At 42.8% G+C, this 15,278-nt stretch overlaps 1 protein-coding gene across 1 annotated transcript; it reads left to right on the plus strand.

The window, feature by feature from the left end:
• Positions 1-585: 585 nt before the first annotated feature.
• fam185a (family with sequence similarity 185 member A) lies at positions 586-13,261 on the plus strand. The gene is made up of 8 exons (XM_064951725.1): positions 586-1,243; positions 1,509-1,618; positions 8,591-8,683; positions 8,820-8,958; positions 11,187-11,228; positions 11,345-11,443; positions 11,644-11,778; positions 11,929-13,261. The coding sequence occupies exons 1-8, from the start codon at positions 820-822 to the stop codon at positions 12,039-12,041; spliced, it is 1,155 nt and encodes a 384-aa protein (XP_064807797.1). The 5' UTR covers positions 586-819; the 3' UTR covers positions 12,042-13,261.
• Positions 13,262-15,278: the final 2,017 nt, after the last annotated feature.

Consider the following 15,278-nt stretch of genomic DNA (forward strand, 5'->3'; position numbering starts at 1 on the left):
TGGAATGGCATTTTATTTCACACTGGAAGCAAACAGGGTAAGCTAAAAAAAATTTTTTTTATAGACCTACAGTGTATTATTGCATTGGGGGTGGAGTATAAGTGTTGCTGGGTATTGAGACCAGAGTCCCCCATGAAATAAGACCATATATAGATTTTTACACCAGTGGAGGCTGACTCATAATAATGTCTGGAACGGAGCTTATTCCACCGTTTCTGCTCCAACCATTACCACGAGCCCGTCCTCCCCAATTAAGGTTCCACCAACCACCTGTGCTACAGACTCGACAGAGTATTCCCAACCCCCCTTTTACAGTGGCACATAGAATATTTTTTTCTCTACAAGCCAATGTGTAATTTATAGGCCTACAGTGTATTGCATTGGGGGCATTTGTTTAACTTTGGGGGGGAAATGTTAATGTCACTTAAATGTGAACAAATATGAAACATTGTTAATGTTTAGACAATTATATTTCATATATTATGATAAATACAGGTTAATTACAGCTTTCTACTATTACGTGGGGGACTTTTATTTATACATTTTCAAAAATTCCCTCACCCGGAAGTACTTAGACGCTGATAGTGAGTGACGAGAGGCTGGTTTATTTTTGGACAGGGCAAAAACACAGTGGTTCTAAACCTGTCTTTGGTTAGAATATCACCTAAGGAGTTCGAACTTGTTTCATCATCCTTTGGCCAAAAGTATTGTCTTCCCGTAGGACGTGGAGCGTAACGCAACCGAGTTCCGCGCCGCAATAAAGGAGCCCTGGTGCAAATGTTTAAGTCTTTTCAAGACTGTTTATGATCTGTGACCGTGATGTTTTGTTGTTCCGCGAACCAACGTCTAAGTCTCGGACTTTTACGCTGGAGGTCTCTGGCAGCGTATCCAAATAACCTCCAAGACTCTTCCTTGTTGATTCTGAAGGCGTTCTCGACCTCTCCCTGCTCTTCAACCAAGAAAGAGGCGAGCAAACCCTTGAAGCAGTGGACTCTTGTTGTTAACCCCTTTAGCAAAGTACGGGTTCAACTCCAATGTAACATCTCCGTACGACCTCTGGACCCGCACGCTTTCCCCGAGGCGAACCGGGCCTTCATCACCATTCATGGCACCAGCGCAGATCAAGCCGTCCAACTAGACAACTTCCAGGTGCACTATGATGACCAAAACAAGGAACTGTCCATCTTGTCCGAGGTCAAAAACAGCAACGTGTCAGTGGAGCTGACCGCTCCCATCAAAAGCGGTGAGTGTTTTGGTTTGTGAAGTTGAATCACGAGTTTAGAGCCACTGCCTGCTCCATGAATTAAATAAGTCCATTAAGAGAATGGCTCTAGGTGTACTAACTGTACTAGGATCAGACTGTCAGCTGATGCTCTTGATTACATTATTGATATGATGACCCCAAGCCAAGTACTTCCCCTCCCTCTTATAAAGCCAGTGACTAGTTAGATATGACAGCAAAACGGTGAGTGAAATCACGTGTGTGTGTGTGTGTGTGTGTGTCTCAGACCTTTACATCACCACTCAAGGAGAGGGCAACGTGCATGTTCAGAAGATGGAGTGTGATACCTGCAGGGTGCAGACAGAGAGGGGGAATTGTGTGCTGCACTCAGTCAAGGTAAATATGAATATGATTAAAGTCTGTACAGTCAAGTGAAATATGAATACGGTTATAGTTTGACTAAAACTACAGCCACATCTGTTATAATGGCCCAACAGCACCTTCAATTCTTATTCAAAGGGCTTTATTGGCATGGGAAACACATGTTTACATTGCCAAAGCAAGTGAATACAGAATAAATATATAAAGCATATAAATAAACATGGTAGCAATTGAAAATAAACAGTTTGGAGATTATGAGAAAATTATTAGAACAAAAGGTGAGGACACAAAGGTTCACCTGACACGAGACTGAATCCAAACATTATATTAACCACGTTTACATCCACAGCTTTCATTTTATTTTATTTCACCTTTATTTAACCAGGTAGGCTAGTTGAAAGCAAGTTCTCATTTACAACTGCGACCTGGCCAAGATAAAGCAAAGCAGTTTGACACATATAACAATAGTTACACATGGAATAAACAAACATACAGTTAGAAAAAGTCGATATGCAATGTGTGCAAATGAGGTAAGATAAGGGGGGTAAGGCAATAAATAGGCCATGGTGGCGAAGTAATTACAATATACCAATTAAACACGGGAATGGTAGATGTGCAGGAGATGAATGTGCAAGTAGAGATACTGGGGTGCAAAGGAGCAAGATAAATAAATAAATACAGTATGGGGATGAGGTAGTTGGATGGGCTATTTACAAATGGGCTATGTACAGGTGCAGTGATATGAGCTGCTCTGACAGCTGGTGCTTAAAGCTAGTGAGGGGGAGATATGAGTCTCCAGCTTCAGTGATTTTTGCAGTTCGTTCCAGTCATTGTTCGCAGAGAACTGGAAGGAAAAGCAGCAAAAGGAAGAATTGGCTTTGGGGGTGACCAGTGAGATATACCTGCTGGAGCGCGTGCTACGGGTGGGTGCTGCTATGGTGACCAGTGAGCTGAGATAAGGCGGTGCTTTACCTAGCGGAGACCTGTAGATGACCTGGAGCCAGTGGGTTTGGCAACGAGTATGAAGCGAGGGCCAGCCAACGAGAGCGTACAGGTCGCAATGGTGGGTAGTATATGGTGCTTTGGTGACAAAGCAGATGGCACTGTGATAGACTGCATCCAATTTGTTGAGTAGAGTGTTGGAGGCTGTTTTGTAAATGACATCGTCGAGGATCGGTAGGATGGTCAGTTTTACAAAGGTATGTTTGGCAGCATGAGTGAAGGATGCTTTGTTGCGAAATAGGAAGCCGATTCTAGATTTAATTTTGGATTGGAAATGCTTAATGTGAGTCTGGAAGGAAAGTTTACAGTCTAACCAGACACCTAGGTATTTGTAGATGTCCACATATTCTAAGTCAGAACCGTCCAGGGTAGAGGTCGACCGATTATGATTTTTCAACGCCGATACCGATTATTGGAGGACCAAAAAAGCCGGAACCGATTAAGCGGACGATTTTAAAAATAAATAAATAAATAAAAATTATTTTAAAAAATATATATATTAATAACAAAATATATATATTTATATTTTTATGTATTTGTAATAATGACAATTACAACAATACTGAATGAACACTTATTTTAACTTAATATAATACATCAATTAAATGAATTTAGCCTCAAGTAAATAATGAAACATGTTCAATTTGGTTTAAATAATGCAAAAACAAAGTGCAATATGTGCTATGTAAGAAAGCTAACGTTTCAGTTCCTTGCTCAGAACACGAGAACATATGAAAGCTGGTGGTTCCTTTTAACATGAGTCTTCAATATTCCCAGGTAAGAAGTTTTAGGTTGTAGTTATTATAGGACTTATAGGACTATTCACCTCTATACCATTTCTATTTAATTAACTGTTGACTATTGGATGTTCTCAGTCACTTTAGTATTGCCAGTGTAACAGTATAGCTTCCGTCCCTCTCGCTCCTCCCTGGGCTCGAACCAGCAACACAACGACAACAGCCACCACATCAAAGCAGCGTTACCCATGCAGAGCAAGGGAAACAACCACCCCAAGGCTCAGAGCGAGTGAAGTTTGAAACGCTATTAGCGCACGCTAACTAGCCAGCCATTTCAATTCGGTTACACCAGCCTCATCTCGGGAGTTGATAGGCTTGAAGTCATAAACAGCACAATGCTTGACGCACAACGAAGAGCTGCTGGCAAAACGCACGAGAGTGCTGTTTGAATGAATGTTTACGCGCCTGCTTCTGCCTACCACCGCTCAGTCGGATACTTAGATAATTGTATGCTTGTATGCTCAGTCAGATTATATGCAACGCAGGACACGATAGATAATATCTAGTAATATGATCAACCACGTGTAGTTAACTAGTGATTATGATTGATTGTTTTTTTTAAGATAAGTTTAATGCTAGCTAGCAACTTACCTTGGCTTACTGCATTTGCGTAACAGGCGTAAACTCCTTGTGGAGTGCAACGAGAGAGAGGCATGTCGTTATTGCGTTGCACTAGTTAACTGTAAGGTTGCAAGATTGCATCCCCGAGCCGACAAGGTGAAAATCTGTCATTTTGCCCCTGAACGAGGCAGTTAACCCACCGTTTCTAGGCCGTCATTGAAAATAAGAATGTGTTCTTAATTGACTTGCCAAGTTAAATAAAGATTAAATAAAGCTGTCATTTTTTTAAAAATAGGCAAATCAGCGCACAAAAATACCGATTTCCGATTGTTATGAAAACTTGAAATCGGCCCAAATTAATCGGCCATTCCGATTAATCGTCCGACCTTTAGTCCAGAGTGGTGATGCTGGACGGGCGGGCAGGTGCGGGCAGCGATTGGTTGAAGTGTAAAGCAGTGGATCCTCCTGTGAGGAGGAAGGGTTGGACCATCCTCCTCTGAATTTCATAAACATAGAAACATTAAAATTATGCTTTTTAGATAAAAAATATACTAAATAGATTCACGTCACCAAATAATGGATTAAAACACTGTTTTGCAATGACTGTCTACAGTAGCCTCAACAGCACTCTGTAGGGTAGCACCATGGTGGAGCCGGAGGATAACTAGCTTCCATCCTCCTCTAGGTACATTGACCTCAATACAAATCAAATCAAATTTATTTATATAGCCCTTCGTACATCAGCTGATATCTCAAAGTGCTGTAAAGAAACCCAGCCTAAAACCCCAAACAGCAAGCAATGCAGGTGTAGAAGCACGGTGGCTAGGAAAAACTCCCTAGAAAGGCCAAATCCTAGGAAGAAACCTAGAGAGGAACCAGGCTATGTGGGGTGGCCAGTCCTCTTATTGCTGTGCCGGGTGGAGATTATAACAGAACATGGCTAAGATGTTCAAATGTTCATAAATGACCAGCATGATCGAATAATAATAAGGCAGAACAGTTGAAACTGGAGCAGCAGCACGGCCAGGTGGACTGGGGACAGCAAGGAGTCATCATGTCAGGTAGTCCTGGGGCATGGTCCTAGGGCTCCGGTACTCCGAGAAAGAGAGAGAGAAGGAGAGAATTAGAGAACACACACTTAGATTCACACAGGACACCGAATTGGACAGGAGAAGTACTCCAGATATAACAAACTGACCCCAGCCCCCCGACACAAACTACTGCAGCATAAATACTGGAGGCTGAGACGGGAGGGGTCAGGAGACACTGTGGCCCCATCCGAGGACACCCCCGGACAGGGCCAAACAGGAAGGATATAACCCCACCCACTTTGCCAAAGCACAGCCCCCACACCACTAGAGGGATCTTCAACCACCAACTTACCATCCTGAGACAAGGCTGGGTATAGCCCACAAACATCTCCGCCATGGCACAACCCAAGGGGGGGCGCCAACCCAGACAGGATGACCACATCAGTGAATCAACCCACTCAGTTGACACACCCCTTCCAGGGACGGCATGAGAGCGCCCCAGTAAGCCAGTGACTCAGCCCCTGTAATAGGGTTAGAGGCAGAGAATCCCAGTGGAAAGAGGGGAACCGGCCAGGCAGAGACAGCAAATCCTTGGAGGCCAATAGTTCTCACCCTTCCATAGACTTACATAGTAATTATGACAACTTCTGGAGGACATCATACAAACGATCAGAGTTCTTGCAGCATGAACTGACATGTTGTCCACCCAATCAAAGGGTCAGAGAATTAATCTTGTACTGAAAGCATAAGCTACAGCTAGCACTGCAGTGCATAAAATGTGGTGAGTAGTTCAAATCAAACTGTATTTGTCACATGTGCCGACGGTGATGCAACTGGTCAGGATGCTCTGGATGGTGCAGCTGTAGAACCTTTTGAGGATCTGGGGACCCATGCCAAATCTTTTCAGTCTCCTGAGGGGGAAAATGTTTTGTCCTGCCCTCTTCACGACTGTCTTGGTATGTTTGGACCATGATAGTTCGTTGGTGATGTGGAGACCAAGGAACTTGAAACTTTTGACCACTACAGCCCTGTCAATGTTAATGGGGGCCTGTACGGCCCGCCATTTCCTGTAGTCCACGATCAGCTCCTTTGTCTTGCTAACAGTGAGGGAGAGGTTGTTGTCCTGGCACCACACTGCCAGTTCTCTGACCACCTCCCTATAGGCTGTCTTGTCAGTGATCAGTTGTGTCGTCAGCAAACTTAATGATGGTGTTGGAGTCATGTTTGGTCATGCAGTCGTGGGTGAACAGGGAATACAGGAGAGGACGAAGTACACACCCTGAGGGGCCCCAGTGTTAAGGGTCAGTGTGGCAGACGTGTTGTTGCCTACTCTTACCACCTGGGGGCGGCCCGTCAGGAAGTCCAGGATCCAGTTGCAGAGGGAGGTGTTTAGTCCCAGAGTCCTTAGTTTAGTGATGAGCTTCATGGGCACTATGGTGTTGAACGCTGAGCTGTAGTCAATGAACAGCATTCTCACATAGGTGTTCCTTTTGTCCAGGTGAGAAAGGGCTGTGTGGAGTGCGATTGAGAAGGCGTCATCTGTGGATCTGTTGGGGCAGCATGCGAATTGGAGTGGTTCTAGGGTGTCCGAGAGGATGCTGTTGCTGTGAGCCATGACCAGCCTTTCAAAGCACTTCATGGCTACCAACATGAGTGCCACAGGGCGGTAATCATTTAGGCAGGTTACCTTCGCTTTCTTGGGCACAGGGACTATGGTGGTCTGCTTGAAACATGTAGGTATTGACTTGGTCAGGGAGAGTTTGAAAATGTCAGTGAAAATACTTGACAGTTGGTTAGAGCATGCTTTGAGTACACGTCCTGGTGATCCATTTGGCCCTGTGGCTTTGTGAATGTTGACCTGTTTAATGGTTTTGTTCACTTTGGCAATCTTTATCGCGTTATTACAAAGTCATCCAGAACAGCTGGTGCTCTCATGCATGCTTCAGTGTTGCTTGCCTCGAAGCAAGCATAAAAGGCATTTAGCTCGTCTGGTAGGCTCGCGTCACTGGGCAGCTTGCGTCTGGGTTTCCCTTTGTAGTCCGTAATAGTTTTCAAGCTCTGCCATATCCGACGAGTGTCAGAGCCGGTGTAGTAGGATTCAGTCTTAATTCTGTATTGACGCTTTGCTTGTTTGATAGTTCATCTGAGGGCATAGCGGGATTTCTTATAAGCGTCCAGATTAGTCTCCCGCTCACTGAAAGCGGCAGCTCTAGCCTTTAGCTCGATGCGGATGTTGCCTGTAATCCATCGCTTCTGGTTGGGATATGTACGTACTGTCACTCTGGAGACGACGTTGTTGATGCACTTATTGATGAAGCCGATGACTGAGGTGGTATACTCCTCAATGACATTGGATGAATCCCGGAACCTATTCCAGTCTTTGCTAGCAAAACAGTCCTGTAGTGTAGGGTCATCAGACCACTTCCGTATTGAGCGAGTCCCTGGTACATCCTGCTTTAGTTTTTGCTTGTAAGCGGGAATCAGGAGGATCGAATCATGGTCAGATTTGCCAAATGGAGGGGGGGAGTTTTGTTTGCATCTCTGTGTGTGGAGTAAATGTGGTGTAGGATTTTTTTCTCTGGTTGCACATGTGACATGCTGGTAAAAATTTGGTAAAACTGATTTAAGTTTGCCTGCGCTAACGTCCCAGGCCACTAGGAGCGCCACTTCTGGGTGACTAGAGAGACAGTATTGAACAAATTAATTTCTTCAAAAATGAAGGAGAAGCAAAAGGGAGACCTAGCTATATTTCATAGTGTTTTTCTTTTCACTTAGTCAATCCAGCTAGCTAGTTTAGCCTCCTTAAACATAGAGGGGTGCTATTTTAGCTAGCTAGCTATGATTATCCAACACTGGAACTCTTCCAAGTCAAGGTAAGCTTTTGGTTTTATTAATTTATTGCCATTGCAGCATACGCTCAAACCGGTGTGATTAGAACACTTATTTAGAGCGTCCAGTTTCAATTGACGCAAGTCAGCGTTTGAGCTGGCCACACTGTTTTTTCACAGAAACATTTTGCACAAACAGTCCTTACAAATGTTCTGAATGTGACCAGTTTCTTTTTGGATGCAGTGTTCAGACATTCACAGAAGTAGAGACAGCATAACACAATCATGCAAACCGGAAAATGTAGGCTACAAGTCTAGCCTTTAGCATCATAGGTGTCCATTACAATCTATGCGATAATCGGAATGCATTATTTGTCACAGTACTTGAAAACATGTGAATAATACAGTAAATACATTATCATAGATATATACATACAGTAGAATCCACATGATAAAAATATAATTCGCAGGCAGCGCGGGTTAACTGTCCTGTTGCGTAAAAATCACATTTTGTAACCGTGATTGCATTCGGACATCACGTGCATAAAACAACTCATGCTGGGATGACCGTTAGATATATTTGGAACTCACAGGTGAAAAGGTTGATTTCGATTTGTCAGCCCCCCTACTTCCCGTGGCTATGCCTAGAAGGTTAGGGGGAGATTAGATATTGCTTGGGCATGCATTTTCTTGTGTGGGTTTTGGGGGCAATTGGAGGAGAGCAAAAAATATTTCCATCGTAAAAAAATCTCCTATTCTACTCTACAGGGTCACCAGGTGCAGATCCTGTCCCAGGGGGGCAACGTCACTGGGGTGGGAACCATCCATGGCAATGTGGACATCAGCACATCTGGACACAGTGTACAGTAGCTGCTGTTATACTCTGAGACCTACCCTACCCAATTATGTTTATTTTATATAAGTATATTTGTGTTGAATGGTATGAGTATTACAGTTAATACTAGATATAAGCTCTTTCTGTGCTCTGTTTCTGTAGGTGGTGAATGTGAAGAAGATCCAGGGTACTACTATGAACGTGTCGACAGAACATGGCCCTCTGAAGGTGAAAGCCATCTACGCTGAGTCCACCTCCATATCGTCCTCTTCAGGGAGGATACAGCTGGGACACATACATGGTGAGGAGGGGAGTGCTGCGCATATAGTGGATGGTACAGTTAGCATTGCGTAGTAACATGGCCTTTATGAGACTTGAAACATTGTCACCCCAGAGCTTTGGCTTTTATGAGTCAATGGTAATGACAGTGGTTTGTGGGATACTTTGTCATTGTGATATCGGTTTGAATTCACACATACAGTTGAAGTCGTACGTTTCCATACACCTTCGCCAAATACATTTAAATTTACCACAGGTGGCCTCCAAGTTGTAGAAACATCTCACGGATGATCAATTGAAACAGGATGCACCTGCACTCAATTTGGAGTCTCATAGCAAAGGGTCTGAATACTTATTTACATAAGTCATTTCTCTGTATTTAAAAAAAGAATGAATTTGCAAACATTTCTAAAGACCTGATTTCATTGTCATTACGGGATGTTGTGTGTAGATTTGAGGAACAAAAATTAATGTAATACATTTTAGAATAAGGCTGTAACGTAACAATATTTGGAAAAAGTCAAATCGTCCGAATACTTTCCGAATGGACTGTACATGTTGGCCACAATATAATACTGTATACCTAGTCGTATAGAGTTGAAGTCGGAAGTTTCCATACACCATAGCCAAATACTTTTAAACTCAGTTTCACAATTCCTGAAATGTAATCCTTGTAAAAACATTCCATGTCTTAGGTTAGTTACGATCACCACTTTATTTTAAGAATATGAAATGTTAGAATAATAGTAGAGAGAATAATTTATTTCAGCTTTTTTCTCTCATCACATTCCCAGTGGGTCAGAAGTTTGCATACACTCAATTAGTATTTGGTAGCATTGCCTTTCAGGTATCCTTCCACAAGCTTCCCACAATAAGTTGGGGGAATTTTATCCCCTTCCTCCTGACAGAGATGGTGTAACTGAGTCAGTTTTGTAGGCCTCCTTGCTCGCACACACGTTTTCAGTTCTGCCCACAAATTTTCTATGGGATTGAGGTCAGGTCTTTGTGATGGCCACTGCAATACCTTGACTTTGTTGTCCTTAAGCCATTTTGCCACAACTTTGGAAGTATGCTTGGGTCATTGTCCATTTGGAAGACCCATTTGCTACCAATATTTAACTTCCTGACTGATGTCTTGAGGTGTTGCTTCAATATATCCACATCATTCTCCTGCCTCATGATGCCATCTATTTTGTGAAGTACACCAGTCCTTCCTGCAGCCAAGCTCCCCCACAACATGATGTGGTTCTTTGCTGTTATTCTGGGATTGATTTGCACTTTTCGCACCAAACTACGTTCATCTCTCGGAGACGGAATGTGTCTCCTTCCTGTGCGGTATGACGGCTGCGTGGTCCCATGGTGTTTATACTTGTGTACTATTGTTTGTACAGATGAACGTGGTACCTTCAGGCGTTTGGAAATTGCTCCCAAGGATGAACCAGACTTGTGGAGGTCTGCAATTCTTTTTCCTGTGGTCTTGGCTGATTTCTTTTGATTTTCCCACGATGTCAAGTGAAGAGGCTGTTTAAAGGCACAGTCAACTTAGTGTATGTGAATTCTTACCCACTGGAATTGTTATACAGTGAATTATAAGTGAAATAATCTGCCTGTAAACAATTGTTGGGAAAAATTACTTGTGTCATGCACAAAGTAGATGTCCTAACCAACTTGCCAAAACTATAGTTTGTTAACAAAAATATTTGTGGAGTGGTTGAAACACTTAGGTTGGAGTCATTAAAACTTGTTTATGTTAAATTCCGCCTTCAACTGTATACTGCCAAATACTGGCCAGCACTTTTAGTTAGGGCCCTGAATTTTTATTGAACACGTGACATGTCATGCAAAAACCCTGGGCACTATTTATCAGCTATTTATTATCTAAGGCACAGAGTTTTTCCTGGTCAATACTGTTTTGGTTTAGTGACTACCATTAGACTAGAGACTTAAATGCTTTCCCTAACTTGGTGTAAACAAGATGATTAAGTTGTGGATGGCCTGAGTGAGTCCCTGCTTAGATAAATCAAGGTTAGGTAGAGTGAAAGAAGAAGAGGAACCTCTGGCAAAGAAAACAACCAGGAAGAGCAATTAACCGAGAGAAAGTGAGGCGAGAAGAGGAAGAGTCAGCCATAATTAATGGAGATTTCCTCTGAGATAGACAGCCTCTCTGTGCTTTTAGAGGACATGGAAACCATTAGCCTGTGAGCTCTCTGGGTACATCAGCATCTCACGTTTAGTTTCTTTGTCATACAGGCGATGCCACAGTGCGGAATGAGACTGGAAATATAATTGTAGGTAAGTGGGACAATACTCTGTTCTACATTTGAAAACCGATTGTGTCAAATTTTGTTTGCGGCTATTTTAACCTGATTTTAAGCATTCTTTTTTTAAACTTTGACACATTTTGCCAGATGGTTCTAACAATGGCTACCTGAAGGTGTTGTCAAAGAGTGGAAACATTGATGCATATGTAGGAGACAATGGCAGTGCAGAACTCCACTCTCAGCAAGGTAAACATAACATTCTGGGTGGATGTACTGGGTATAGAATGCTCAATAGGATGAGCCACATCTGGTCATCCTTCTGAATTGACTCTTTCTCTCTCTCCAATGTTACACCTCTGACCCAGTCTTCTCCTGTCACTGTCTTCCCATCACTATTTTCTCCCTTTTGCTTTCTATCCCCCCCTCCTTCTTCCTCACTCTCTCAGGTGCAGTGTCTGTGCGTGTCCCCTCCTCTATAAGAGCAGGAGTTCAGCTGTGTGGAATGTCAGTAGAGATCAGCCCAGAGATAGTCCTTCAGCAAGCAGAGAGAGATTCCAAAGATAGCATGACTACTGTCACTGGTCAGTCATCCCTATAAATACTACTGGGACTAAACTCACCAATGAGTTACACTTACTCCTACTATGTTTACTCACCCAGTGAGTATAGTACACAACTGCTACTGTTATTACTAAACTCACCCTATTCCATTTATTCTGCTCTCCCTGTAGGCCATATGAATGGGCAACTCCAGGGTGACCAGTGGATCAGGGCCCAGGCAGACAGAGGCTCCATAACTCTGAAGGCACAGAGCTGGTTTGAGTCTCTGAAGCTGGGCAGTTGAGGCTTCACTGCTATGCCCCATTCCAAAAATGTTCTACCTACCTCCTCTCTACCTACTCAACTAAGTCCTCAAGGACAAGAAGTGTAGACATAACTATCTCATTGGCTGTGACTGTTGGGCAGAGTCCAACCACAGTTCTCTTTCTCTGTTACTGCTGAGCTGACATAGGAGAGGAGAAAGAAAGAAAAAAAGAGAAAGTTGCGAATGTGGAACTGGGAGACAGATCAGTGATGCGATGAAATTAATCGCCCTCTGGGAGCCTTGACACATGCAGACGGAGAACCCCAAGAGAGCAGATTTAAACCAAATAAAATCTAATTGATTTCTGTTCTTAGTCAATAGTTTTTGGTGAATTTCATGATCAAGTTTAAATCATATCTGTAGCATTGACAACGGCTACTAGGCTTTATTACGTGTCTAAATGCAGTAGCAAAACATGATCATGTTTCTGCTTTAGCCAACTGTTGTCATGAAATTCATTTTTTTTCAAATTTACCTTTATTCAACTAGGCAAGTCAGTTAATTAAGAATAAATTCTTATTTTCAATGACGGCCTAGGAACAGTGGGTTAACTGCCTGTTCAGGGTCAGAACGACAGATTTGTACCTTGTCAGCTCAGGGATTTGAACATGAAACCTTTCGGTTACTGGTCCAACGCTCTAGCCACCCTGCTACCCTGCCACCCCATGAATCTAGTGGCAGCCAGGCTAGTTCAGTCATTGGCTGTTTCTGAATACCCGCGCTTGCGTTTTAAATACTATGCGAAAATAGAAAGTTTGATAGTATGTGAAATGTAAATGTTTTAGCTTTCTTTTAATGGCAGGATGTATATTCATTTTGGCTTTTCATCTAGTAGAATTCATTACACACTATTGAGGAAGATAATTGTCTTGTTTGTTATAACAAACCAGGAGAACCTCACTCTTAAGACTTTCTGACCGTAGGGTTGAAACTGCAAAATGTACTAAATGTTTTTGGATGCTTTGTAAAAGAATGACAAGTTTGTTGTTGCCTTTTATTTTAAACTATTTATGGGGGGTTCAATTTACTGTGAATAAAAAATACTGGGGAAAGTGTTGACATGAACACTGACAATGAAATAATTGAGGCAATTTTGTTTTTTGAATATTATTTCAATGCAAAACTGTTTTGCTGTATGATGTAAATGAAATTCAATAATCTGTTGTAATGCATATTAAAAATCTAGATCCTTTCTCCCACTCAGTTGAAATGTTTTGATGTAAAAGCTTTACATATGTGTATAATGCATTGATGTTCTGCTAAAAATTCAATATTTCCTAGCCTAAAAATAATCTGTTTTGTGGTTATTCATCTTTGGTCATTCGAGTCAGGTGCTTGACATTGAGTTAAAGGTGCAGTGAATGGTAGGGATTTGGTTTACCTTAAATTGGTAGTTGGAATGTATGTATATACTCAGTCCTGGTGTTTTTGTTTGTCTGCATGGACTGTGTACTCATGTTGTGTAATTGTTGTCCTCTCCACAGGCCTTTATCAAATTCCTATTTTTGTAATTTCTACTTGGTGCTGGCTCATCTTCTTCCTAGGTGTCCTTGTTCTAGTTGGTTCATCTGATTGGATACAGCAGTCATAGCCAAACTAGTAGGGGGCTACATTGTTACTGTGCTCCCACTGCTCAGGACTGCAGTCTCATGGCCTGGAAAGGAGTACATTTTTGGGGGTGTTTGACATGGCTAACTGTAATTCTCCCCACATATACAGCAAGCTATGGAAGCATTACCTAGTCTAAGATGTTGCATTGACTGATGTCTACAGGGAGGAGAGAGGAACTGCTACTGTGCCACTCCAGACCAGAATCAAACATGTTATCACAGTAAAAGGCTCTGCATGGTTAATCCAAGTTCTGCATTGGACATACAGCATTTACTGCGATGCGGCCTACACAGAAGTCAGAGCAAACACACTTTTTGCACTTTGCAGAAAAAGTGGAAGTTGTCAAGGAAGTGAGTTTGTTTATACAGGACCTACCGCCAATCAATCAATGCGGAGCTATATGGAGCCTACGCATTGTTACAAAATTTGGGAGGCGCACGGCAATGCAGTACGGAGCTCAATTTGGCTTCTGCAAGCCTCCAGAGGCTCCGCAATTGCGTCAAACCCTCCATGAGGAGCCTCCGGATTACATTTTCGGAGCAAGAATAGATTGGCTTTAAGACACACTCAGGTGGTTCAGCTCACTGCAACTAGTACAAACGCATCACGCCAGTCAGTCAATGCGTGTACAGTACATGTGTGTTTTATGTATTTGTATGACCTTACGCTGAGCCACCCTCATGATAGATACATTGATGTGGCTGCAGTTGCTCAGATTCAGCTCCCTCAGTTTAGAGGCAGAGAACCCTAAAGTCATGGAATCACTGCGCCTATTATTCACCCTGCAACAAGCATGCACTCATACACACACACTGTCAGGTGTCGCAACCGGATGTATTCTAAAGTAGAGAGACAGTACACACACACAAACACCTACTGCAGTGTGAGATGTTGAGGAAGACCAGGTTTTGGATGGCGCCCATAGACTTGACTGGCGTCAGTCAATCTGGGGCAGTAAGCAGCATGGAGTGTAGCGAGGCCTGGAGAGCTATGACACAGAGCTCTGACTGCTACCTTTTTTTCACCTTTATTTAACCAGGTAGGCTAGTTGAGAACAGGTTCTCATTTGCAACTGCGACCTGGCCAAGATAAAGCATAGCAGTGTGAACAGACAACAACACAGAGTTTCACATGGAGTAAACAATTAACAATAACACAGTAGGAAAAAAAGAGAGTCTATATACATTGTGTGCAAAAGGCATGAGGAGGTAGGCGAATAATTACAATTTTGCAGATTAACACTGGAGTGATAAATGATCAGATGGTCATGTACAGGTAGAGATATTGGTGTGCAAAAGAGCAGAAAAGTAAATAAATATAAACAGTATGGGGAAGAGGTATGTAAAATTGGGTGGACTATTTACCGATAGACTATGTACAGCTGCAGAGATCGGTTAGCTGCTCAGATAGCAGATGTTTGAAGTTGGTGAGGGAGATAAAAGTCTCAGCGATTTTTGCAATTCGTTCCAGTCACAGGCAGCAGAGAACTGGAACGAAAGGCGACCAAATGAGGTGTTGGCTTTAGGGATGATCAGTGAGATACACCTGCTGGAGCGCGTGCTACGGGTGGGTGTTGCCATCATGACCAGTGAACTGAGATAAGGC

Source organism: Oncorhynchus masou, chromosome 31, assembly GCF_036934945.1.
Source record: "Oncorhynchus masou masou isolate Uvic2021 chromosome 31, UVic_Omas_1.1, whole genome shotgun sequence".
Classification (NCBI taxonomy): Eukaryota; Metazoa; Chordata; class Actinopteri; order Salmoniformes; family Salmonidae; genus Oncorhynchus; species Oncorhynchus masou.

Bases quoted from the DNA above. Each gene is read 5' to 3' on its own strand.
- fam185a (XM_064951725.1), top strand. From the start codon at position 820: ATGTTTTGTTGTTCCGCGAACCAACGTCTAAGTCTCGGACTTTTACGC. The intron at 1,244-1,508 runs GTGAGTGTTTTG...TGTGTGTCTCAG, and splicing joins GACCGCTCCCATCAAAAGCG to ACCTTTACATCACCACTCAA. The intron at 8,959-11,186 runs GTGAGGAGGGGA...TTTGTCATACAG, and splicing joins ACAGCTGGGACACATACATG to GCGATGCCACAGTGCGGAAT.